A 27,434-nucleotide genomic window follows, 5' to 3' on the forward strand; every position below is an offset into this window, starting at 1 on the left:
CTTTTCTTTTAGCATTAATAGTGTATCCAAAGCTTGGAAAGGTAGCCATCCATTAACCTAACGGTCTGAACAGATGTAAAGATTTTAAAAATATTGTCAAAGGATTGTCATTAAATTTGTATTTAATAAATAATAATAGTGTACTAAAATAATGACCAACTTTCCTCTTAATGATATTTTGGACAGTTGAAAATGAAATCAATATTGCTGTCCTTTCCCTGTTGCTTCATTGCATATGCAGAGTGTCTTGTTACTCTAGCGTTTCCATGGAGTGCTGGACTGAGCACACTGCTTTATTGCAGTTTCTTGAGAATTCTGCGCTGATGTATTGTTATCAAGTTGCTCGTGATTTCTAGACTGAGCACCCTGGTTTGCTTCTGTAGAGTTTTTCCTCAGTACCTGTCTGAGCACAGAGGTCTGTTATTTTTAGGTTGCATGTCAATGTTGGGGGAATCAAAAACTACCTTGTTACTGTAGGATTGCTCATGAATTTTGGGCTGTGATACTTTGTAGGGTTACTTACATACATTGGGCTGTTGCTAGTTTTGTGTTTTGCTTCTGTTGTGTTTGGTGGGGCAGGTTCAGTGATATCCATTTTTGAGGGTTTTTTAATTTAAAAAACAAATATGGCATGACGGCTACAATAAATATTTCAGTTCCAGGTTTACAAAAGCAAGGAACACAAAAAGAAAATCTTCTTGCATTTCCAAATGGATAGAAAACTGTCTTAACCAGGGCTGAAAATCCTGAACTCTCAGTAGCTCGTTAGATAAATATTTCCTTATGTTTTCCATTTATGAGAAGCAGATTATCACTCAAGTAGGAAAACTGTAATTTTTAAGAAACTGTTCCTGTAATGCTTTAAAAAACTACAATGCCAATTCTGGATTATTTTAACACACAAATTAGTGCTGACCTAACACAATTAAAGCTGAAAACAATCCTTTCATGTGTTAAACATCTGCTGGTAGTGTTGCTCTGCAGAATTAAGGCCTAAAATTTCTAAAGGTAAAATTGTGCTAGTAATTCCAATAAACTCTCCTTTATAGGATTTTCTAACTTGACTACAAAATTTCCTGAGAGATTAAGTTTACCACACAAAGTCTCAGGTTAAGTATCTAAAACAAATGTAGTGCTTTTAAAAATTGGTGGTTTTCATTGTATTTTCTTGGACTGTTGCATTTAATGTCGAATTGCAGCATTGCATTTTAAGTTCTCTCAACACATATTTGAAAAAATGTGACCAGAACTATTTTTTACAAGGAACCAGACTAATCTAATCCCTTGTTGAGCTCTGCTAAATTGTAATCTCTATAAAAGAATAGTTTATTAACCTATAGTGCCACCTAGCAAAAACAAACATCCATTTTTAAAGGGGGCAGCCTACAATGGTATACTAAATAAAAAGAGAGAATGAAAATATTGAAAGCATGTATTTTAAGCACCCAGTGCAAGATTTATTTTTAAAATCAGCTTTGATCAGACATTACATTGATGAGTGGAATAATAAAGTTCTCAGAGAGATTCTGAAATTCTAGCGTTCACATTTTGAAAGCGCTAGGCCAAATTCTCCACTGACTTGTATGCAGCATAACATCATTAAATTCAATGAAATTGTATTGTATGGATAAAACCAAGGCAGAATTTATTCTATTATTGTAATTTTATGATATAAAAACCCCCAAACCAAGGAAATTCTTAATTGATTAAACCTACACTATCAAGGCACAATAGCATTAGTACCTTACCTGAAGACAATAGAAAGATTCCTTTGACTTGCCATGGCACTAAAATACCTAATAAACTTGTTTTGTCTTTGCAACATAGGAATTTTGCTTCTAGGCCCATGTGTGATTTGGGAAGCTCAGCATTCCATGGATTTTCATGTGGCGAATATTCCAACATAATAATGAAGAGGATGCAAGTCAAACTTCATAGTGGATGCTGTTATAATAACCTTTTTCGACATGCAATCGCCTGGATAATTCACATAAATCCTGTTCCTGTATGGAGAATTTGCAAGAGCACCTTAAGTAACTGCAGTTGAAAAATTTGACCTTTGCAGTATATTTTCTTCTATTTTTTGTAAGTTATAGTCCCATAAGTCCTTGTCTAGTTTACTTGGCAATATTGCTTAGTTCCCTCACTCTTTACCTATAACAAAGGTCTGGCTTTGCTTATGTCAAATTCTTCTCAGATTACTGGAAAATATTGTAAAGTTCAAACAGACACATGAAACTTGAGAGAGTGCCATTCACTTTTTGGAGACTGAAAATGTATTTGTGTTATCCTAAGCATTCACTTAGGCCATAATTCAGAAAACCAGTTAAGTATGGCTGTAATTTTAAGCATATGAGTTGTTTCATTGAATTCAGCTGGGACTACTAGGGCTTGAAGTTGCACGTCTTTAAGTGTTTTGTTAAATCAGCTCTTGGTTGGCAGTCTAGAAAATATCAGCATTCTAATAGTCAATAAAATGCATTCAAAAAAGCTCAGACTGTTCTTGGTGTAAAATTTGGATTGTACACTCATCAGAGCAAGGGACTGTATCTTTTTTGTGTGTCTAAAAAGTGCCTACGTTTTCAGATCATCTTCAGCAGTTGCTTCTTTAATCACTGCTGCCTGACTGAAGCTGGAGTCACACCTCACACTTAAGAGGATGAAATATCATCCAAGAGCAGAATACGGAATTCAGATAATCCCATGAAAAACTGGAGGTCAGTGGGCTGATATGATATTGATTGTCCTTTCAGAAGATATGGAGTATGTTCCTCCCATTAAGGGAAAAAGCTACATGGAGTAGGCTACAACATCTTGAAGGCTTGAAGCCTTCCTATAATGAGAGATCACTTGCTAATCTACATACTTATTTGTTTTTAATTTTTGTATTGTGGAATAAAGGATTCTTTTGATTCAGGATTCTTCAGTTAAAGCTACACAAAATCAAGGGGAATTCAGGGGCCTTTGAATGAGTCTTTGGGAGCAAAGATTCCCACTTTTCATGATGTATCTTACAATATTTCCCATTTGGCCGATTTGATGCATTAAGTTTTTGGATAGTTCCAATATTTTTTGGTTGGCTCTTACGCATCTGAAGCCTTGCTTTTTCACGTGGAGCCCTTCAGGCCTTGGCACACAAGTAGAATATTGTTTGCTATAAAACAGGATGAATGTTTACATTTTGTTTCCTATTTGCTGATTTGATGCAAAGACTCTGGTTACAGAGATCTCCTGTATCAAATTGGGTAGGCTTTATTTGGTTGATTTTGCCTTGTATTTCTTTCAGTTTATGTATAATTTCTGCTAGCAATGGCAGATTGAAGTAAAAATGTAATAAAATGCTTTATAATAGTGATCCTTATTCCCACGCACTGGAATTAATATACCACCAGATTTAGGATCAGAGAGGAATTTTCCACCAAAGAATAGCAGTGAGAACCTTGTGAGTAGTGGATTTTCATTGCCTTTGGATAACTGAAGAGCAATTGTTTGCTCACATCAAGTAGGCATCCAGACACACAATCAATTGCTTGATATGCAGAGGGACCTTGGGTACTGCTGAAGCTCTATCCTCCTCTTCTACATTTGTGTTTGGATTAGGTTTTCCTTATTGCTACTACAGTGACTAATAATTTTAGGTGTCTCTGTTTTCAGATTCCCAACAATTGACACCCCAGGGAGGCCTGATTTTCAGGAATCCATCCAGCCTCTAAAAAATTAAACCCCATTAATATATCTCATGATGGGAACCTAAAACTCACTAATCCAGTTGAAAATCTTGGCCTTAGATGTTTTCATTGTACTTTCAATTGAAAGAGGTTTAGCCCTGTATTTATACATTCATTACACCGTTTCCTTCACAACAGAGTATATAAATTTGTAGTGCTAGGACCTATGGCATCTTATAATAAAGTAGATAGGGTATGGGTATACTACAATTTGTGCTATTACATTATGCCTTTTCAACTATAATATTGGTAATACTCCTTTTCTTTCCCTTTGTGCAGTGAAAGATTAGTCACCACAGATAGGCTTTTTTCTCCCCAGAATGTAAAAGAAATCCATACCTTAATTAAAATCTTTAAAAGATAATTTCTATGTGCAAGGGAAGAGGGTTCATCCTGCTTCCCTATTAGAGTTGGTTATTTCTTTCTCCCTGTCAGACAGGAATAGCTATTCAGACGCAAATATCTGTCTATGCAATTAAAGTTTTTCAGCACTCCGGGGAACATACAACCTACTGTTACAGCTAACAGATTATTGAGATTTTCAATGTTAATAAATATGAGGCCCTAGGACTTGGAAAAGGTGTTTTATGTCTTATCTTCTCTATACCCTACACTATCAATCTTTGAAAGCGCTGCCCATCCTTCACTATGGTCCTTTCCTTACATCTTCTACCAAGCTCTTTGTTGTGCCCCCTTTCTGAACTAGGGCTTTTGGTCTTTTCAATGCTTACCCTTCATAACACTCCATTCATCTTCCCTGCCCAGAGAAACAAGACCAGTGCTGCTCAAGGGAGTTTCAAGGTATACCCCCAGCTGCAAATTCATACAGAGGCAACAACATCCATCATCAAATGTATGAATGAAATCTGAATACAGTAAAGAACTCCGTATAAACTAAACTGACCAAAACCCCCAATATGTAGCACTTTTATAGTGCTTAATATTTTTAGATCAGTGTACAAACTATTTTATACTTTTACACTTCCTTTACACAAATTTTCAAAATTACTACTATTTAATTATATTATTAAATTTAATTGCAAATTTGTTTATTTTTTAAAAGCTGCTTCTAGAGCAGTCTACAAAGGTTCTTATATAGTTGGTACTATAGAAATGTCATGAGACCTGGAGTTTAGCTTTATACTTGGCTGCATTCCAGGAACAGACGCTGAACAAGGAAGTGATCCTCTGTGGTTTTGTTACTGTGAGTGTGGTAACTCTATTGTCCTTGTCCTGGTGCAATGATAATTTGTCTTTCATAACACTCAACATTTACATCACACTTTTCATTCTCAGACAGCACTAGAAAGAGCAGCAGCTGTGAAGCAATATTATAGACATGAAAAGTAAAAATAAAATAAAAAATTAAGTGACTTGTCGAAAGTGGCCTTCATATAATCATAGAAATGTAGTGCTAGAAGGGACATCAAGACATCATCTAGTACATCCTCCCTACACTGAGGCAGGATTAAGTATACTTAACCATCCCCGACAGCTGCTTTGGCTAACCTTGTTCTTAAAAATCTCCAAGGACATGGATTCCACAGTCTCCCTAGGTAACCTGTTCCAGTGCTTAACTAGCCTTATAGAAAGTTTTTCTCAATATCCAACATAAATCCTCCTTGTTGCAAACTAAGCCTATTACTTCTTATCCTATTCTAAGTGGACACTGAGATCAACTGATCACCATCCTCTTCACAACTATCTTTTACACATGTTTGAAGACTTATGTTCCCCCTCAGCCTTCTCTGCTCTAAGCTAACCATGCCCAGTTCTTTCAAACTTTCTTCATATGTAATGGTTTCTAAACATCGTGTTGTGCTCCTCTGGACTCTCTCCAGTGTGTCCATTGTTCTTAGAAGTTTGGCACCCCAAACTGGACACTATACTCTCGCTGAGCCCTCACCACTAAAGAGCACAGCAGAACAGTTGTGTCCCATGTTTTACATACGACATTCTTTTTGATACATCCCAGAATGACAATTGCTTTTTTTGAAACAGCATCACAGTGTTGACTCATTTAATTTGTGATCCACTATAAACCTAGATCTTTTTCTCCTGCCTAGCCAGTTATTTCCCCTTTTGTACAAATACATTTGATTTTTCCTTCTTAAGTGTAGTACTTTCAACTTGTCTTTATTGAATTTCATCTTATTGTTTCAGACCAATTCTCCAGTTTATCAAGATCATTTTGAATTCTAGTTCTGTTCTCTGAAGTGCTTGCAACCCTTTCAGCTTGGTATCATCCCACTGGTCTAACACTGATGCATCAACCCTGAATGTTATCAATGGTGGAAGTGCTAGTGCAATTTTTACCACTGCACCCTTAAAGCTTTCTCCATTGTTGGTATCAAGGGAGCTGAAATGGTGCTAGCCCAGCAACAGGTAAAGATTTTCAAAGGAAGTGCAACAAGTGAGTCACTGTCAGGACCAGAATTGCTACTCAGTAGTTCCCACATCCACGTTCAATTCATTACACCCAACATCCACAATTCAAACACAAAAAACCCAAGTGTATTATTTCTTTTATACAAACATGTAGAATGTTAACAAATTTCAGTGTTAATGAATTTCAAACATATACAGATTTTTTAGAAGTGAACATGGAAAGCACTTAATACATAACTTTGTGGTATCTTCTCCCCATTTTGTACATGCACCATAGTACTTACTCAACAGAGTAGGTGTGACACTAGACCATTTAGCAGTAGAAATTTATTGTAACGTCTATTCTAATATTTAGAATGTTAGTACTGGGGAAATGATGGATCGATTTTGCTAGCCCAAGCCATAAGCCCCCCTCTGATATCCTTAGCCAATATCGAGCCAAGTCCTTTGTCAGGCAACTCCTGTAAAACTCGCACAGCTTTCTGGGAGTCATTTCCTAGTTTGCAAATAACATACACTGGGAAAGCTGTTTTGCCATTAGTTCTTTGCTTTTCTTCACATATTCTCTTTTCTAAAAATTTCAAACATTCTTCATTTTTTCCCTCTAGTTTACTTAAAGGAATATGGACAGAGTGTACAAGATAACAGATGTCCACTTCTACCTGTGGACGAACATCCACCAGTATATGAGGGACTTGCTCATCTAGTAACTTTTTGTACTCCTCTACAGATATCCTTTCTTCACCTGGCAGTAGGTGTAAAGTTCTACACTTGTCTGTTGCTGATGAACCACAAAATGCTTCATAATCCTGTAGGCTGGTCATAGTTGGCTTGTCACCACAAATGGCACAGTCTGGTTTCTTGGGTCTTAACTTGATGTTGCGAAATCTGCCTTCAAGGGCATCGAACATCAGCATGAACTGGTTGAAAGTAGAACCTATTCCTGAAGCTATCTTCAGCACCTCCAAGGCCTGGATGCACCCCATGATGCCTGGCACAACGCCCAGGACTCCCCCATCTGCACAGTTGGTCACGGTCTCTGGTGGAGGAGGCTTTGGGAAGAGACAGCGGTAGCAGGGTCCCCCTTGGTAGTTGTACACAACCAGCTGCCCCTCCAGCCGGAGGGCACTAGCTGATACAAGCGGCTTCCCAGCGAGGACACAAGCATCACTGACCAGGTACCTGGTGGGGACGTTGTCTGAGCAGTCGGCCACCACGTCGTACTGCCGGACCAGCTCCAGGGCAGTGCTGGGGCTCAGGGCCAGGTGGTAGGGCACATACTGCACCGTGGAGTTCAGCTGCCGCAGGGTGGCCGCTGCAGACAGGGCCTTAGGCAGCCCTTCCCTAGCCTCCCCGTGCAGGACCTGCCGGTGCAGGTTGCTCATCTCCACCATATCGTGATCCAGCAGCCCCAAGCGGCCGATGCCGGCGGCCGCCAAATACTGGGCCAGGGGGCAGCCCAGCCCGCCGCAGCCAACCACCAGCACGGCGCAGCGGGACAGGCGCAGCTGCCCTCGCACGCCCAGCTCGGGAAGCACCAACTGCCGGCTGTAGCGCAGGATCTCCGCCGGGCTGAGGGCGGCCCGAGCCTCCAAGGGGGGCAGCTCCGGCCCCGCCGCCGGCTCCTCAGCGGCCTCTCTCACCAGGACGCCGGCCAGCTGCCCCTGCAGGGCGCGCAGCTCCTGCTCCTTCCGGGCTATCTCGCCCCGGAGCCGGGCCGCCTCGCTGAGCGCCATGACCGGAGAGAAGGCCCAAGCAACCCGCGCCTAGCCCGGCCCGCAAAGCGCCACGAGGTGAGGAACACTTCCGCTTCCGGCCCAACACCTTAACCAGTCCGGCGACCGCGGGGCTACTGAGCCCCACCCGTTCCGCACACGTCGGTGCCACGCGCCGGGCTCGCTGGGCCTTGGCTGCCTCATTCCCCGAGCGTAGTAACCGCTCCGCTAGTTCCGGGTGCTTTCTGGTCCCGCCATGGCCGCGGCCAGCCTGAACCGAGCTCGGGATAAGTACTCGGTGCTGCTGCCCACGTACAACGAGCGCGAGAACCTGCCGCTCATCGTCTGGCTGCTGGTGCGGAGCTTCCACGAGAGGTACCCGGGGCCCGGCTTCCCCCGCCCACCCGTGCCTGACTCCGCGCCCCCTGCCGGGGCCCGCCGGGCCGCGCCGTCGCCCCCTCCCCAGCACGGTGCTGCGTGATCGCCGCGCAGCCCCGCGGTCCCTGTCCCCGGGAGCCTGCCGGACCCGGCGCCTCTGTGCGGGGATCCCTGCGGGGGGCTGAACGTACGCCGGCCGAGCGCGGCCGCCGGCGGGGACGGGCCCGTCCAGCCGAGTTGGCCGCGGGTCGGCTGCCGTGGTAGCTCGCCAGGCTGCGGCCGCCGGGACAGCTGCTGCCGTGCGAGCGCTCCGCATTAGTAACCTCTCCCGCGTCACAGCGGTGGAGGCCAGGTTTTAGCATGGCTGTTCGGGTTGTGGTAGTGCCTAACCCAGGCCCCCATTGTGTCAGCGGTCACACCTGTAGAGCAACAACTGCGGTGCCTGCCCCAGGAAGCTTACAAATTAAGTGCTCTTAACTTCTTCTGGGCCTGCTTTTTGGAGCTCTTTGGCTTTTCGCACAGTTACACGCGCACACACACACAAACACATTTTTGAAAATCTGAGCATAAATATTCATATAACTAGTTGGTCCCTGTCCATAAGAATTTATAAAGTACTAGCAATAGCCTAGAGGGATAATAAAGTCATTCGTGGTGTGAAAACGTCTACATTCTTTCTGTTAGCGGTGGAAAGTGCATCTAACAGTGAAGAGTTCCTTTTTTCCCCACTCTTTATTTACGGAAACAAGATTACTGTAAACACAGTACGAATCTGGCATATGTAATCAGCCCTGCACCACTATGAGGAAAAATTACTAGATCAAGGGATCAGTGATCCTTTTAATATCTAACAGGCTTGGGACTAGAAATGAGTCTTGTAGTAAGATGATGGACAGGCTGGTACTGTTTCAATTTGCTGTGAAGCAACTGTATCTTAAGATGCAAGTGAAACAGGAGTACATTAAAATATGTCTATAAAAGCTGCAACTTTTTGTATTTTTGCTGCTAGTGGACCACTCTGCATTTTTTTTCTTCTGTTTCAAGCCTTTTGAAACAACATAGCTGCTGAAATTGGCTTCCCACGTGTTCATTTCAAAATAATTGTCATTTCAGTGGAAGCAACTTTGAAATTATAGTCATAGATGATGGAAGCCCAGATGGGACATGGGAAGTTGCTGAACAGTTGGAAAAGATATATGGTTCAGATAAAATTGTGAGTGGTATGTTTTTTTTCTTTGCTTTTCTTTTTTGTTGGATAGAGAAGTATTTAAAGTGGTTAGAATGGGGGTTAAAGTTGGGGCTTCTGGGTGCAAGACCTGGCTTTCTTTATATCCCTGGGCAATCTGTTTTAACTTTTGTGAGCCAGTTTACCCTACAATAAAATCATAGACTCATAGAAGTGTTTTACTAAAAGAGCTCTTAAGAGGCCATGATGATAAATGATGAGGATAGTAATAATAGCAGCCTCACAGGGAATATTGTGAAGCCCCATGAATTAATGTTTACAAAATGTTTTCAGTACTTTGTGCACATGCACCCGGTCAAAGAAATTATGATGATTGTACTTGGGCTGGGCATATTTAAAAGGGAAGATGAGGAGTAGATAAAGCTGAATTTTACTTTCTTTGGCTGCAGGTGTGAGTAACTAGGCAGATGTATGTTAGTCTATTCTTCATAATTTACTTCTAAGTAAATATACTAATTAATATGAAGAACCTTCTAACAGGATTGTTAGGGGTTTCTGTTCTCTGTACTACTCCAGAACAATATCTTGGAATAAAGTGAAGTATATATGATGGGGTAAATATCACTTTAATTCATTCAGACTTTGAGTATTTACAGATGCTTCCTTTCAGTGATAAAAGCACATAACCATAATATGGTCTGAGAACTAAAAGTTCAATTTCATAGTGTTCTGAGAAACAAAAAATGTAATACGTTTTATCTCCCTCTTTCCCCCACCTCCTGGGTCCATTAATTGACAGTTGTAAAGTTTCATTTTCTGGGACTGAAGTTTAAGATTGTGTTTGTGAATTTAAAATAATATTTTTAAAGATTGTGTAAGGATAAGTGTGTATATGGAGTTTGGAGTTTTTTGTTGTATTTTCTTTTGCTACTTTGTATAAAACAGTAATACCAAATGCAGATCACTACAGTACTTGTCTCGAAGGCCCCCGATCTTGCAGTCGGATCCACATGAGCTGACCCTTGATATTGCGTGGAGTCCCATATAATTCAGTGGAACTCCATGCAGGCATAGACATCTGCTTACCCTGATCTAATGTCAGGAAAATAAGAGAGCATCAGTAAAAATCAGTTATGATTTCTTTGTAGTCCAGTTTTCTTTGCTTCCTGAAATTAATTATAGGTAGTGAGCAAAATCAGTTCTGACTGATGCACAAAGGTCTATATTTAAAAAATTTGATGGTGCTTCTTGTTTACTAGGTAGTAACTTTATCCTGGTCTGAGGAAACTCCATTACTGAAGGTCAAGAAGTTTACTTTTGGTTTTCTAAAACTGGCTGAGAAACAGAGGAACTGAGATTCCTACAGAGAGTTGTACAAAGATTTTTGGGAAAAAGAAAAGAGAATAAAATAACCATTCTACAGAAGTTCTAATGGCAACTGACTTTTTACAGGAGGTCTATCCTTGTTCTCCTTTGGTTTTCACACTAATGTTTATAATCTCACAGGCACTTATAATGGATCAAAAGAAGCCAAGATTTTTAAATCAAGGAGTCTAAAGTTAGCCCATAGTCCATATTTGGTTCACTCCAAAGTCCATACTTGGTTCACCCTATTCAGTGAGCACCCACCAACTCTTATTAATGTCAGTGGGAATTTTGAGGGGCTCAGCATTCTTGAAAATCAGACGGGAATCTAAATATGGACTTGAATGTCTAATGTTAGACTCTTTTTTTTTAAAAAAAAGAAAACCTTGGCCTAGGAACCTTGGTCTAGGAACCTAGACCTATGAGGTGCTGAGCTCCCTCTGACAACTTACTGATGATTTTCAGTAAGGTGACCGACTATTAAGCTGAATTACACTTGTGTGTAAAAGTGTATATTCAGTACTGACTATTTTAAGTCACTCCAAGAGTTTGCTCAGATATTACCTCTTAATGTTTGTCGCCCCACAAAATTGGTGGGGGGGAAATTGTGTGTTCAGCTTTGTAAGAGGGTATTTCAAAAAGTGGGTATTGTGGGAGGAGAGGCTTAAGAAAACAACCAGAATGTTACACAGAAGTTCTTCAGTAAAATTTAAAATAGATTGGCTTTTAATCTAGTTTATATATCCAGTTAATATGTTTCTGTTGAACCTGTCTTTCCTTAGGTGAATTTGATTCTGTGTAGTATCTAGATATTTAAAGGAAAAGAATCACTCTTTCAGTATTGGTTCAGCATCTTGAGCTATGTAATGGTGGGATGTCACAGAAAGTGTGAGAAACTTTAGTCTCAGCTAATAGAACTTTATTAATTTATGACCTAATTTCCCCAAATATCTTGCAGCTTCTAAGGCCCAGAGCAAAAAAGCTGGGATTGGGTAAGTACTCATTAAGCTTCTGGTTTAGAGTAAAACTTCCTGCTATCTGTTTTGTTTGGTTTTTAGTTTTAACATTCCATAGGAGGAGTCATAGTGGAACCCTCAGACAGAAATAAACGTTTTCATCAGGTAATTATAAGCAAACAAATGTGCAGTGATTAAAAAACCACACACGTTATATTATAGTGAACTTACAGCAAGTTCCCCACAACCTCAAACCTGCAAATTGTGGTCTTGGCCAGTCTACATAGTAGAAGGAAAACAGTTACTATGCTCGTCCTCCTTCCCCTGCCTCACCTACTTTTTACGCGATCAGATTCTAAATTTAAACAAGTTGCCACTTGTAGATGGGCAGACTGCTGTGCCCACATGGTACCCCATTGACTCAGTGAAATCACTAGGGTTCTGCGCAAGTGTAACAGTCTACTCGTGCAGCAAATTGCAGAACTGGGTTCTTAATTTGTTAAGGTCTTCAGAGCAGGAACTCTTTCCTACTGTGTGTTTGTATAGTGCTCATTGTGGCTTGAATCAATTTATTGGGACATGCTGGTACTACTGTAATTCAAATCATACATTTCCCTGAATGGTCCAGTCATGCAAGGGAGCACCATCCTCCCCTATTAAGTTCAGTGTGAATTTGAAGTCTTTTAGGCACATTACAAGAGTTCCTTATCTCATACCAGGATGTAGTCCTAATTTTGAGGCCAATCCTGAACCACTGTAATCAATTCTAAGATTGCTGTGAATTTAAATGATCAAGATTGGATCTTCTGTAGCTCCACCATTGCCTCATTACTACTACTCAAGGAATATGCAGAACATGTCTGTTTTTCACTGTTATTTTTAAAAAAAGGCAAAAATTAAGCGTTTCATAATTTTCTTACTCAAATGAAAACATTTATCACAAAACATACTGGGGGAAGGTTAGTCATGCCAGATTTCTTCACCTCCAGTAATTGAAATGGAAAAAGCAAGGGAACACAACTTACCTACTTGACTTAATGAAAATCAGTATTTGTTTCTTATTGAATCTCTTGACACCTCCCTCTCCCACAAGCTGGTGAAGTATTGTGCAGTTAATCTACTTGTCCCACAGGAAATGTTTAACTATGGCATGTGCCAATACTCAAAAGGAGAACAAAGTTCTAAGTCTTGATACTGAATTGTCTGTATTTAAATTCACCTTTTATATCAGATTGCATTTCTCATTTAGATATGAGCCCTTAAAAAGCCTAAGTATCTTTTATTTTCTATCTAATATTTATCTTTACCTTGGTTGTAATCCTCTGTTCCGTGTTTCAAAGAACAAAATCCTATATTTATTTATATTTATTAAAATTGGCTTGGTTCTGGGTTTTTAATGCACCCTGTCTTTCCTGTAATAAATATATTTACTAATTATATACACTGCATGGATCAGCTACGTTCCTGGCTTGTAATTTTGCAAACATCATGAGAAAGAGACAAGAGATGAGCTGTTCATTAATTAGAAGTAGAATTCCCTGTGTAAATGCTTGATATGGGCACCAAGGTCCACATCTGGATGCATGCTTTTTAAAAACTGACATCTACCTTTTGGAAAATTTCTAGGAGGACAGCAAAGTTAATCTGAGGTAATGAAGAGCGGGTGCCAGATTTTGATTTCAGTTATGCCATTGTAGCTTTATTGGAAAAAATGTGGACTTAAAACAGCATCACTGAGATCAGAAAGTGGCCTGCTTGAGGAAAAACTTGGATACCTTAGCTTGTTCTGTCTCTTATTGATATAGATGAACTGATTCACATAATGTGGTTAAAACAAAAAAATTTAAATTGAGGAAGGAAAGATTTTAAGCTTAGGCATCAGATGGAGCATTTTCGTAAATGTTGACTGACTGAACAAAGTAGAAGTTAATAAGAAGTATGTTTAAGGTCAATGGTAAAATTTTCAAAAGCACATGAGTTAGTTAGGTGAGTAAGTCTATTTTCAAGTAGTTTAGGCACTGTGGAAATTCTTACCTGTAGTGGCTATCCATTTACGAAGTCATGTTTTTCTGGTTATTTCTACTGCAGTGAAGTTTGTCCTGCAAAGTTTTAGGTTTTTGGAATCTAGTACTGAAATTATTGGAGAAATGGCAGTCTTCAAACATTAAGATGATTTTTATATGCTATTTTTTAAAACAAAAACCTCAGGGGTATTTACTTAATCCACGTTTGTAATATAATTTTGAGACTTTGTAGAAAGATTGAATTTGGTTAGAGACCTGTGTGCATGTTAAGATAGTGATGAAATTATTTCTATGATGTCTTTATCAGGCACTGCTTATATTCATGGAATGCAGCATGCCACAGGGAATTTCATTATTATTATGGATGCGGACCTCTCCCACCATGTAAGTTTTTATATCTTGTGTGGTCTTTTTTTTTGTAAGTGTTTTTAATTAATTGTTACTGATTGTTTGTTTTTTCTTTTTCTTCTTTTCCCACCCATCTGCCTGTTTTCAGCCAAAATTTATTCCAGAGTTCATCAGGTGGGTACCATTTTTAATATTTGGAGTATAACTTTTAAGCTGTTGAAGTTGCATGTTAATATTTGAATACCTTCCATTACTGTATGGCTACCTCCATTTGAATACCTTCCATTACTGTATGGCTGTTGCATCAGAAAAAACTGTTTCAAGGCTTAGCACCAACTGCAACTGTAGTCAGGGCAAGGATTTGGGTGGCTCTGATAAGACCCAAATATTTCTAAAGTACCAGTACCGCAGACATTAACTCCAGCAAAATTCCCATAGACTTCAATGGAAGTTTTATTTGCTTAAGGACTACAAGAACATGTCTTTAAAGGAAGAAAGAATGTGTTACTAAGCACTTATTTTTCTTTTTAACTGGTTTTACTTTGAAAAGTAACTTAGTAAAAATGGTATCTTCTTACTCTACAGTTCTGCTTCAAGTGTGCAGTTAGCATTAAAGATGCTGAGTTGAATGACTAAATAAAGTTTTTTACTCCTGTTGTCCTTGCAGGGGCTAGGATAGTGGAGAGAGAGAGAGAGAGCTGGATTCTAGTCCTGCTAGTGCATCATCAGTAGAGGTGTTTAATAAGTTACACCTTTGCAAACTAGTTAAAGGCGATGGGGTTGCACAGGTGTAATTGAGGTGGAATTCAGTTTACAAGTGACGATGCACAAGAAGGAGAGATCCTAGCTTAATTTTTGCAGGGCTTCCAGTTCAAAGAAAAAATATCTTTTGTACTTGCACACTGAGGATATTTGATATTGAGTCACTGATAAACAATAACCATGAAACTCCACAATGGAATTATTAATTTTCAGAGTAGAACCAGACTTTAAATTTTGTGAGATAGCTAGATAGAACAGTTACAACTATTATTTATCATTTTGAGAGTAGAAGTATATGTGTAGTTAAAAGATCAGTCAAAAAAATTTAAAGACTAAAACTAGATTTTATTTTACAAGAACAGTCCCTGAACAAAAGTTTTGTTTTCCACAATGACTCAGTGATCTGTTAAAAGTTGCAGTACCCAGTTACAAAATAGAGTTAACTCTCACTAATTATGGAAGTTTTTTTTCCTTAACGTTAAAAGTTGTATCAAAAATAATCGAGAGCAAGTATCTTCAAAGTTAAGGGTGTCACTCTGTTTATAATTTTCCTCTTTCTGGGATGTAATGCAGAAGATCTCAAACAAAGGATTCTATATAATATTCTGAAGAGCTAGGTACAGTGAGGGGCGCAGGATAACATCAGACTTATCTTTTAATTTCCTTGTTACTGTCGGTTTGTGGTGGTGGTTAAATATTTTAATATGTTGGTTTTTTTAAATCTCCATTTTACATTGGAGTCTAATTTTTCTTTTTCCTTTTTAAAATAAGTAGGTCTAGATAAATTATTCATGAAGCAGTCTTTGAAGTTCTATGAGATGTTCTGAAATAGTTCTGCTTTTTAAGAATGTAAAGAGAGTAGTTTAAAAAGGTATATAAATGTAACCAACATAATTATCGCCTTCATGCCAATTTCTATCCTACCTTGTTTGAAGGTCTATACAATATAAATTTGCTTTAAACTAATACAGTGACTTTTCATGTTTGAAATAAATTGTATTTCTTGAAGAAAGCAAAAAGAAGGTAACTTTGACATTGTGTCTGGAACTCGGTATAAAGGAAATGGAGGTGTGCACGGCTGGGATTTGAAAAGAAAAATAATCAGGTTAGTATTTTTACCTATATATTTGCGGATAAGAAAATTACTGCTCAAATTTTTTTCAAGAATTTCAAAGAAAAGCGCACTCAACCGATAAATCATCATGCCTTTCATCTCTGGGACTCCCCCTTCCTGGGAGTTCAAATTGCAGTTCTGCATGAACTGGATTAGATCTCAAATGACAAGGAAAGAATGTCCAGTGGTTAAGGCATTATAACATCAGACTTGGGAAACCCAGCCTTAATTCCTTGCTCCACCAGAGACTTGCCCAGGATCATACACACAAAAGTTACTTAGCCTCTCTATTCCTCATTCGTAAAATTAGGATAATAGTACTTCCCTACATCCCAAAGATGTTGAGAATAAAGTTTGTGAAGCACTAAGATAAAACAGTGATGAGGGGACGTATGAGTAGTTTAAACAGAACAGTACTTCTCATCACAAAATCCTATTTAATAATAGAATAGAAACTTATATGCTTTGATATTTTCTGGATAAGAGAACATCAAGAAAGAACTTAACCATGTGATCTTTTTGGGGAAATTGGACTACTTAGGTCAGAGTTGGAACACTACTGTGGGTAAATCTTCACTGTATCAATTTGGGACAGTTTTTGGCCTTGCCACCTATAGAACACTAGCTTCTACTGCTACATTTCTTCAAAGTTCATAGGTGTGTACCTTTATATTGAAAGGCTGTGCTGGCCTTTCCCCTGGACAGTAAACCACTTGCTCTCTTTTTGGTTATAATATTGTCTTTCATTTATTAAGCATTATCTAACATAAGCTTTCATGTGAAAATTTATTACCAGCCTATATAAACCATTCCTTAGATCTTGCCAGAAAGTCTAATACAGTTCTAACCATAGACAGTTGGAAATCTTTTTTTCCTAAGGAGAAGACAAAATAAAAATGCTATAAGTCACATATGAACATGAGATCAGCTTCTGAATTCTGTGGTGGACTTGTAATCACTGAGGGCTGAATCAGCAGGGGTAGATTTCCCCCCCCGCCCCCCATAAAATCTTGCTCTTCTCGAATGTGTCTGAGGTCTGTTCACTCAAAACAAGTCTGACTCAGTTGGCTCTCAAAAGAATTGGGAGCAGAAGCCCTGGTGTCATTTTGAAAAGGAGTTGGCACCACACCTATTATGTTTAGGGTTTTTTTATTTTAATGGCTAGAATAACTACTCATCTTTTTATGAGAGACAAAGGTGGGGAGGTAATATCTCTTATTGGACCAACTTCTGTTGATGAGAGTGACAAGTTTTTGAGCTTACACAGAGCTCTGTGTAAGCTTCAGCTGATGTGGGTGCTTTTTCCTCTTGGATTTAAGTCAGACCCCACAGGAACTGATGGAGATAGAACAATCATTCTTAGATTGGAAACTGTGGTAGAGTTTAGAACGATATAATATTGCAGCCAGGTTAAATCTGAAGAGAAGAGCTGCATTCTTTGAGAGGGACTACTTGTTTGCTAGCTAATTGGATAAGTTAAAAACTAAATGGGAACCCCAAACCAAGAGTTGGATACCTCAGAATAAATGGAAATGCTTTTTTTGTACACTTCAAACAATTCACATCAGTCTCTTAACTTATTAATAAGTTTCTGATAATTAAAAACAATCAGAAATGGCAGGATGAGTTATCCTCATCTTCCTGCCAACCAAACCAAACTGACTAGAGCAAAAGCCTGGAGGAAGTGGAATGTACTGATTCCATTCATATATTGGCTATATAGAATTACTGTCTAGTGTCCAAAGTGTGCTTGGAGCTACAGAGTTATACATGAAGTCATGCCCCCTTACAGTTGTGAGACTTTAGGAATGACTTGCCCACAGTCACAGAGGAAATCTTCCTGAGCCAGGAACTGAACACAGATCTTCTACATCTAAGTTCAGTGTCCTGTCTGCTAGGCCATCATTCTCCTCCTCTTACAGGCGAACATTATCCAAGCAGAAGACTAATCTGTCTAAAATTATATTGCAATATAATTTTAATTGCAGTTTGCTTTACAGAGCAGTATAATGTTGTATATGATAATTCTACTATAAACATGTAAAAGGATAGTAAATCTGGCTTTTAAAAACAGTGTTTTGTTTTTTAAAGAACATTGTTATCTGTATATTCACTTCCAGTTGAAAAGCAAAATGTGTATTTACTGATCTAAATATTTTTTACTTCAAATTCCACATTTAATAATCCAGTCTAGTGCAGTGAAAACCTATTTAGCTATATAACTTTCCATATAAAGCAATAAAATCTTGCCTTTTTTATGTTAAAATGGTAAATTCTTTTATGGAAACCCTGCTTGTACTTTCTAAACTTTGTTTTGAGTGGTTATTGAGATGTATATCTTCTTTGACAGTCGTGGTGCCAACTTTGTCACTCAGGTTTTGTTGAGACCAGGTGCATCAGATTTAACAGGAAGTTTCAGGTACATGGCTCATTTGTTTTTGTTTTTGTTTTGGTTTTTTTTATAACTATGAGGTTGTATTAAAATTTTCTCAATTGTTATCCAAGAATATGTAGTGGGAACTATGACATCTATTTGAGTAAAGAAAGATGGATTGGAGTTATAAAACTTTCTAGTGACTATTTTTAAACAGTATTTATGTGGGTAGGCTGCTAGTACAATGCCTGTACATGTTATTTTTGTATCTGAAATCCAAAGTTTTGCCACAGGTTTCAATTTCATTTCAATTTACAGGTTATACAGAAAGGAGGTCCTGCAGAAACTAATGGAAAAATGTGTTTCTAAAGGATATGTCTTCCAGATGGAGATGATTGTTCGAGCTAGACAGTTAGGATACACTATTGGAGAGGTACAGTAAAAGCATAGAAAATCACATTTCAATTTTATACTTTAAATGTGGGTTTGGGCTATTAGAAGCAAAGAAACTGCCGAGCAAGAACTCCTAGGAAGTGTCATTGCAGCTATGGGCTGGGATTTTCAAATGACCCTAAGGGGGTTATGATTGCAACTCTACTTCTCCAACATAATTAAATCCCACACTTGCAATCATAGCTGATTTTTTTTTTTTTTTTTTGCCACCTTTGACTCACTCTTCAGACCTTCCCCTCCTTCTTCCACTTGTCTCTCTGTGCAGGATCTTGCATATTTCTTCTAAGAGAAAATTGACAAAATATAATATGACCTTCTCTGTCTCCTTGGTTTGCTTTTCCATCCCCTCCTGTAACTCTCTTTCCTCCTTTTCTCCTGTCAGATGCAGAAGTTTCTCATCTGCTCTCTTCCGCTAACCTCTCCACTTGTCCCAGGGTCCCCAACCCATCCCAACTCTTGATCTCCCTTGCACCTACTCTTAGCTTCCATTGTCCACTTGCTAAATTGTCAAATCTCTTTGTAGTTTCTCACAATTGGAAGCAGCTCTCTGAAAACATCCGCAAAGCTACCTCATTATCCTCTTTTATAATCTCCTTAAAACTCTCTTTTGCCAGGATGCCTAAAAAATACTTGACAACAGTTAGGCTGCTGGTACACTGATATAACTGCTGATTATGCTGACCAACAATGTCTTATTGTTTGCTTGTACTTCCCCCTTCTGTCTGTCTGCCTCCTGTCTTATACTTAGATTGGGGCAGTGACAGTCTTATGTTCTGAGTTTGTATAGTGCCTAACACAATTGGGTCTTGGTCCATGGTTGAGGCTCCTAGATGCTATGGTAATGCAAAAATTAATGATGATAAATCCTCAAGCTCTAGGCACTCATGACACATTTTAAAATGTATAAATGTAGTTTAAATCATGTATATTAGAACCATACAAATATTTGTTGTTTCTGACAGATTCTTCCTGGAAATGCTTATCTAGATACAGATCTTTAAGGCCCTGATTTTCAGAAAAATCGGGCACATAAATGTGCATGCAGATTTGGGTAATTGCAGGTGCTAGGATCTAAATTAGGCACGTTTGTGTGTATGTGTATGCTCACACCATTTCAAAATCTGCATGTGAAGATTAGGATTTCAGTTCTGTGCATACTTTAAAATTCAATAGTAGTCAAAGTTTAATATGACATAACCTGGCCATGAAAAGAAAAAGATAGTTGAGATCTACCAACTCAAAAGAGAACAGTTGTGTGGTGTGTAGCAGAGTTGGCATATGCCGTACCTGGATGGTCTCCTATGCTTCTCTGTTTTATTTTGCTGCTCTTTTGTACCAGGTGTGAAATTCACTTCAGTGCACAGGATGCATACTCTGGTGGTATCAGGGTTACAGCCTTTGCACTATGTAAATCATCACCATTTAAAAATATGACATACTCTTAAACAAGAAGGTGGAGTCCAGCAACAGTTTAAGAGGTAAATTCTAATTCTGTGGAGGAAATTGTGCCCTAAGATACATGATGTTGGATGGCTTTTGACTACAAAATGTTCTCTTTTCACTGTTCATAGAATGCCATGCCACTTTAAGCATCCTGCACTGACTTCCTCTCCAGCATGGAGTTACTGATATTTTTTTTCCTTCCTATCCCAGCTAAATATAACTGTTGAGGTGCTTGTCAATGTTGTCAAAGGGATCCTAGTGAGAAAGCTAGGGGAGTTTGTTGGATGTCTTAGTTTATGTTCTTCTTTGGCTAGCTGTTCTTGTTGTGAGAAGTAGAACTGTATCTACCAGATGATTGCCTTGGCCTCTCTTTTGGCATAGGCAGCTGTGCCTGGAGATGAGACATACTCAGTTCTGGCACAATAACAAGGGCGTGGTGTGTATTTATATTACACATGCCAGCTGATTTCTGATTGAAACTGCCAGTTGAGTGCAGATCCAAATTTTTTATTTTATATGCTTCTGCAGAGATAATTTTGTTGAATTTTGGCCCTGGAGTATTCTTATTTTACACATGCTTTTCTATTCGAATATTAAGAGTTCTTATAGAATTGTAGGACAGGAAGGAACCTTAATAGGTCATCTAGTCCAGTCGCCTGTACTGAGGCAGGACTAAGTATTATCTAGACCATCCCTGACTGGTGTTTGTTTAACCTGTTCTTAAAAATCTCCAATGATGGAAATTCCACAACCTCCCTAGGTAATTTGTTCCAGTGCTTAACTACCCTGACAGTTAGGAAGCTTTTCCTAATGTCTAACCTATGTCTCCCTTGCTGCAATTTAAGCCCATTGCTTCTTGTCCTGTCCTCTGTGGATAAGGAGAATAATTTATCACCATCATCTTTACAACATACTTCTACGTACCTTGAAGTCTATGTCCCCTTTCAGTCTTCTCTTTTACAGACTAAACAAACCCTATTTTTTCAGTCTTTCCTCATAGGTCATGTTTTCTAGACCTTTAATCTTTTTTGTTGCTCTCCTCTGGATTTTCTCCTATTTGTCCATATCTTTCCCGAAGTGTGGTTCCCAGAACTGGACACAGGACTCCAGCTAAGGACTTATCTGTGCTGAATAGAGTGGAAGAATTACTTCTTGTCTTGTTTACAACACTCTTGATAGTACATCCTAGAACGATGTTTGCTTTTTTTGAAACAGTATTTATTACATTTTGACTCTCATTTAGTTTGTGATCTACCATAACCCCCAGATTATTTTTTGCCATGCTTCTTCCTAGGCAGTCGTTTCCCATTGAGTATTCCTTCCTAAGTGTAGTACTTTGCATATGTGCTTACTGAATTTCATCCTGTTTATTTCAGACCATGTCTCCAATTTGTCAAGATCATTTTGAATAGTAAACGTGTCCTCCAAAGCGCTTGTAACCCCTTCCAGCTTGGTATCATCCGCAAACTTTTAAAGTGTACTCTATACCATTATCCAAATTATTTATGAAGATATTGAATAGAACCACACCCAGGACAGATCCCTATGAGACCTTACTCAATATGCCCTTCCAACTTGACTGTCAGTCATTGATAACTACTCTCACTGTTTTCCAACCAGTTGTGCAACCACTTTGATAGCTTCCTCTATGCTATATTTCCCTAGTGTGCTTATGAGAAGGTCATGTGAATCAATATCAAAAGCCTTACTAAAGTCAAGATGTATATCATATACTGCTTCCCCCGTCCACAAGGGTTCTTACCCTGTCAAAGAAGGATGTTAGGTTGGTTTGATGATTTGTTCTTGTTATCTTCTAGCTGCTTACAGACTGATTATTTGTTCCATTATCTTTATGGATACCAAAGTTAAGCTGGCTTGTCTATAATTCCCTGGGTTGTGTTTATTCCCCTTTTTATATTTGCTCTTTTCCAGTTCTCTGGGATCTCCCGCATCCTCCATGAGTTCTCAAAGAAAATGGCTCAGAATCTCTTCAGCTAGTTCCTTAAGTATTCTAGGATGTATTTCATTAGACCCTGCTGACTTAAAGACATCTGACTTGTCTAAATAATTCTTAACTTGTCCTTTCTCTACTTTAGCTTCAGATCCTATCCCAGTTGCGCAGATGTTCACTATGTTAGTCATTCCATTGCTGCTAATCTTTTTAGAGAAAACTGAAACAAAAAAGCATTTAACACTTCTGCCATTGCTCCATTTTTTTCTGTTATTGGGGTTCCCTCCTCATTGAATAATAGGCCTGCTTAGTCCTTGGTCTTCCTCTTTCTCTAATGTATTTATATCATTCTGGCAAAATAATGGACAGAAGTACTTGGGTGAAGCAATATGTTTATAACCTTTCATGAACGGCAAGTGAATTTGGACAATGTTTGTATAACTGAAGGAACTAAAAATTATGTATTTTAAGCAACTTTTTTTCTAAAAATAATATAACAGCTTGTTGAAGATCCATAGACCCAAGTGGATGTTGCATACCAAATGTGCATTGATTACAAGTACTGTATACAGCTCTGTTATGTCAGTGAAGTTGAGCAGAAGGCCACTTCATGATCCCCCCCCTCTTGCCAATGATGAGGAATTGATGTTGGAGCATCAAGCAAGTACTTGTTTAATTCTGCCACTTCCAGTTGTGCCAATCTCTGCCTAAACCACCTCAAAGGACATTTGCCTCACTGACCCAGAGGAAATTTAGATAAGGAGGTTGGTTGGAACTTCACAGCATGTTGTGAGCCCTTGGATGTCCAGTTCACTGATCCTGTCTTTGAGAACAGTTTGTTCAGAAAACTCAGTGGCTAATGATAGAGTAATATCTTTAGACTTGTCCCTAGGTGTGATCCACAATACACTCTAGTATCTCAACCGTGAGACATAGTTAAGACTGATGGTAGAACAGTGATGATAAAGAAAGCAGCATGATCCCAGATATTTGCCCCATTTCCCTTACAAGTGTGTTCTCACAACTGTAGGTAAAGTGCTGGGCATTCCTCTAAGCCTTTCTCTCTGTTTCTGTGGCAGCTCTTAATGTAGTTATCCAGGATGGAAGCTCACTTAATCAGGGCCGTGAGCTCAGGCAGCAGCTCGCAAACCTAAGTTGCTCTTTTCTTCTCCTTTTACTCCTGAGGCACTAAACAATGAGAGCACAGGCAGCCCAGATGTGTATGAGACTGTTAATGGACATCAATCCTATGCAACATGTAGCCTTCTGGTGACGGATCAGAAAGGGATTAAAAAAAACAAACGACAAATCCACACTAAAGGGGGAAAACATGGAAGACAAAAAAACAGCACAGTGAGACCAGACACAACTATACCTGGCACAGCATTCAGGGACATCAGAAGATGGCATTCATCCACAAATCAATTGCTAGGAGACGCTTCAACAACAAAAGTTAGGAACCACCAATGCAGATTCTACCCATCTTTGGAGACTTCAGGTGTTGTTGCTAAGTCTCTGTCAACCTGAGTCTTCTATTCTGGTCTCCGTGTGGAAAAGCACAGTGGCTTTGCTAACACAACCAGCACACTACATATTTAAATCTGTAATAGTTTCACTTTTTAAATGATGATGTGCTGTGTTCTGAACATACTGATTGTGCTAAATGTAATATAAAATGCATAATAGATTTCAAGCTGTGTTTTCTTTATATTAATGAAGTTAAATTCCTAAAATAATTAGAATAAATTGTTCTTGTGGTTTTTGTTTTTTAAACAGGTTCCTATATCATTTGTGGACCGTGTCTATGGTGAATCTAAACTGGGAGGCAATGAAATAGTGTCTTTCTTAAAAGGACTGTTAACTTTGTTTGCAACTACATGATAAGAGCTTACCCTAAGTTAATTCTTATTTAAAATGCAACATTCTCATGAGTTAAATTTAATTTTTAAAATATATTCAATTGTGCAAGCTTGCTGCTTTGCCTAGTGACCAGGAAACCCATCGCCTATTTGTGATTAAGTGAACCAACCATAATAAAGCAAATAAACTGTATCACAGAATATTATTTTCAAATTAAATGAACTAGTGTATTTATGAACAATGTATAATAATGAAAACCCACGCAGTACTGTTTTTCGTACAAATAATGAAGTGTTAATAAATTAGACCACACTTCAGTTCTGTGCTGTACATTTTTGTTGAAAAGTGTCATGATACCTCTTCCTATTATGTGCATGAAAATTATAAAGTGTGCAAATTAGCAAGAGCCTGCTGTATACAGAAAGATGCAGTTTTTCTAAATTGTATTCTGACAAAATATTTTTTCTTTATTCCAGACTAATACTGAAAATTTCAGTCAGACATACTGTTTTAAGAATAATACACAAATAAATCCAAATGATCTTTTGCATAAAGCTTGGCTGCATGCTTACATTATTAATTTATCATCTTATTCATGTTGAAGTTAAAGATGGCTTTAAAAGAAGAGGAAAGTAACGACAGAAAAAACAGGATTTATCTTATCTTTGCCTTGTGGTTTGTAGATAATTGGGGTTTTATACATACTTGTACCAATAGCTGTCCCTCTTTTTCCCAACAAAAGTCTACATAGAATGTCAGAAAGACCATTTCTACAAAACTTACAGGGGAGCTGGAGAAAAGTAAGACTATGTAAAATGACACAATGTTTAGTTGCTTAGGAATTTCCTAATACAAATGCTTACAGGGACTTGTTTTTTGTAAACATGCTATTAGACAGGAGTGATAGAAACAGAAGCCTCTTTAAAACAGAAATATGAAGATATACAAATGTGGACTACTCTAGTTTTTTGTGATTATAGATAATTTTTTCTTTAACGATCTGATACTCTTTGAACTTTTATTTTTTAAAAAGAGAGACCCATCCCACCTGAACCCATGGTGACACAGGCCCCAATTCACTTATCTCTGAAATCAATAAAGACCCCTCCTGTTGACTTCATGTGGGAAGGCTCTAGCCAATAGTTCTCCATGCAGAAGTTGTATTTGTTCTAGAAGCTGTTTAATGAATTTGTTGAACCTGTTGAATGAGAGCATAGTTCTATATTTTTTCGATGTTTCACTGATGACTTTTAGGTGGTGGAAACTTCAAAATCCTATTTTGTGGAGTGCAATCAAACATTCATGGGGGAGGAGGAAAGCAGAGGATACTGCTGTTCTAAGAATGTTAAATATAATTAAGACAAGTATGTCTCAGCCTCTGAAAAGAATTGGCTGTAAAGTACAAATACAAAATTATATGTAAAATAGAGTACTATCTAGTTGTGAATTGTAATAGAGTGTATAATTGGTACCAATAAAAAATACATTCATTAGAAAAATTAGAGTGGGGGGAGACAAAGCAGCCAAAGAATGAAATAAAACGTCATTAAATATAATTATTTTTATTTAATTGTTTGCATTCTTTTATCTTGGTAGATATAAACATCTGATCTATGGTTCTAGTTAACAAAATGGAACACCAGAAGGAATGTTAGATTAATTCACACTTGGGATATTTACAATATAAATAATTTCTAAGCAGCATTTTATCACTGGGAAGTCTACCATATATTGGTGTCATAGCCTCCTTAAAGTTGTATATATTCCAAAATTTTACTTAGTTTAAAAGTTTTGTAAGAGTTCAGAGGAAATAATATTAATAATCAGTTATTTAAAAAAAACCCAAACCATTTGTGGTCACAACTTTTTTAATTTAATTGCAGTTGGATTTGACTTAGCCATCCACCTTGTAATATCTTGTCTGTTTGTATATCACACTTCTAACAAATTATATCCATATTTATATACTTTAATTTGGTGCACTCTAAGGCCCTGATCCTGCAAAGGTGGGCAAGCCCAATGAAGTCTGAAATGAATAGGGTCCACCTATGGACATCTTATTTGCAGGATCAGGGTCCAAAACATAAAATGTTTGTAACTACTTTTATATTAAATTATAGGTCTTTTTACCTTACACTCCAAAATATTACAGTTGTTTCCATGTCACCGTAAAGCTTTAAAATGAGCTAAAACGTATAATGGGGGTACAGTGAGATCACATTTTTTCTCTAGGTAGTTTTATAGCCCACTGGTGATGAAGGTATGCAATAGGTCCTGAAGGTCACTATTGTCAGTTATTTGTGATACAACTGCAACACAGTGTGGCCTAGATTTTAAATTTGTGTTTAATTGGATTTTTTAAAAATGTGTGCACCTGACTTGTGCATACAGTTACTGCAGTTTGCTTGTGAAAGGTAGGTGTCTAACGTGTCTTTGTCCAGTTTACTTGATTATCAATGTAAGTGTGGTAATTGTGTGTGCAAATTAGGCTCACAGGTGCCTGCACCATTTTGTTTGCAGAGATGTGAAAATTTGGAACAAAATCTCTAATACTGGTGCATAAAAGCAACATTTATCTATATAGAGAACTTTTCTTACTTTGCATATTAAGTGTAAATTAATTTTTCTTACTCTTTTTACAAAGAGTGGTATTGAATAGCATGAACCAGTAGAAAACCTCAAATGAAAAACTATAATACTTGCCCCATGCTATCAGTGGGTGGGTGGGCAGATAATGACCTTTTTGAAATGACAATAGAACTTCACCAGTGTGAAATTCACCTCTTGGTGAAGGGATGTGCACCAGGGTCCTACACCCCTGAAGTTCCATGCTGTCCCTCAGTGAGGGTGTGGGGGCCCTCTGCACCATCCCTGTGCTAGAGAGGTTGCTTCTTTGCTGAATGTGAACAGGCCCCTCTAAAATGGAGTGTTGGGAGGGACAAGTAGATCCATATTTACATGGATCTAGTGGCCAGGAACCCTGGATCAAGGGGTAGTGCTCCCCATTTAAGTCATGGGCTGAAATAGTGGCTGCAACTATGCACCCTGTTTTCAAATTGGGAAATGAATTCCTTCCACTCCCAACCACAATGGAGTACCCTGTACGAAGCCTGTTTACTCATTCTTTGTGTATTGAGTGAATGTCACCCACTGTTGACCAGAAGACCCAATGCAGGTTAGTGAGATTTGCGAACAGACAACTTTTTATTTAAGTAATAAAATCCTTTCAATGCCCTGCTACTAAATTTTTGAGAAGTGAGGAAAGAATACCAGTTTGTGTGAGAGAGCCCCCTTCTGCTATCTCTTAGAGGCAACATGCAAAGCAACGAAAAAATTTCTTCATGTCTTATAACACAGGCCTGAACAGTTAAAAATAAATATTTTACACT

At 38.4% G+C, this 27,434-nt stretch overlaps 2 protein-coding genes across 9 annotated transcripts; one reads left to right on the forward strand and one right to left on the reverse strand.

Annotated features, from left to right (window-relative positions):
- Window positions 1-6,233: 6,233 nt before the first annotated feature.
- Window positions 6,234-7,947, reverse strand: MOCS3 (molybdenum cofactor synthesis 3). Its single transcript, XM_077832664.1, has one exon. The coding sequence runs from the start codon at window positions 7,850-7,852 to the stop codon at window positions 6,476-6,478; it is 1,377 nt and encodes a 458-aa protein (XP_077688790.1). The 5' UTR covers window positions 7,853-7,947; the 3' UTR covers window positions 6,234-6,475.
- Window positions 7,948-7,960: 13 nt separating this feature from the next.
- DPM1 (dolichyl-phosphate mannosyltransferase subunit 1, catalytic) lies at window positions 7,961-25,610 on the forward strand. 8 transcript variants are annotated; one of them, XM_077832665.1, is made up of 9 exons: window positions 7,961-8,206; window positions 9,323-9,422; window positions 11,719-11,752; window positions 14,048-14,124; window positions 14,237-14,262; window positions 15,860-15,955; window positions 18,315-18,383; window positions 18,657-18,771; window positions 23,371-25,610. In XM_077832665.1, exons 1-9 carry the CDS (start codon window positions 8,088-8,090, stop codon window positions 23,710-23,712), a joined length of 978 nt encoding a protein of 325 aa, XP_077688791.1. In that variant the 5' UTR covers window positions 7,961-8,087; the 3' UTR covers window positions 23,713-25,610. The 8 variants fall into 8 exon arrangements, with proteins under 8 accessions (XP_077688791.1, XP_077688798.1, XP_077688792.1 ...); XM_077832672.1 differs by having other exon boundaries at window positions 23,265-23,399; XM_077832667.1 differs by having other exon boundaries at window positions 7,967-8,206; window positions 23,962-25,610.
- Window positions 25,611-27,434: the final 1,824 nt, after the last annotated feature.

This window comes from Eretmochelys imbricata, chromosome 13, assembly GCF_965152235.1.
Source record: "Eretmochelys imbricata isolate rEreImb1 chromosome 13, rEreImb1.hap1, whole genome shotgun sequence".
NCBI lineage: Eukaryota > Metazoa > Chordata > Testudines > Cheloniidae > Eretmochelys > Eretmochelys imbricata.

What these genes read in the sequence shown, in the direction of transcription:
- MOCS3 (XM_077832664.1), bottom strand. Translation starts at nt 7,852, where the DNA reads ATGGCGCTCAGCGAGGCGGCCCGGCTCCGGGGCGAGATAGCCCGGAAG.
- DPM1 (XM_077832665.1), top strand. Translation starts at nt 8,088, where the DNA reads ATGGCCGCGGCCAGCCTGAACCGAGCTCGGGATAAGTACTCGGTGCTG. An exon ending in TATATGGTTCAGATAAAATT is followed by an intron (nt 9,423 to 11,718) that starts GTGAGTGGTATG and finishes AATATCTTGCAG; the next exon opens with CTTCTAAGGCCCAGAGCAAA. An exon ending in TTGAAAAGAAAAATAATCAG is followed by an intron (nt 15,956 to 18,314) that starts GTTAGTATTTTT and finishes CTTCTTTGACAG; the next exon opens with TCGTGGTGCCAACTTTGTCA.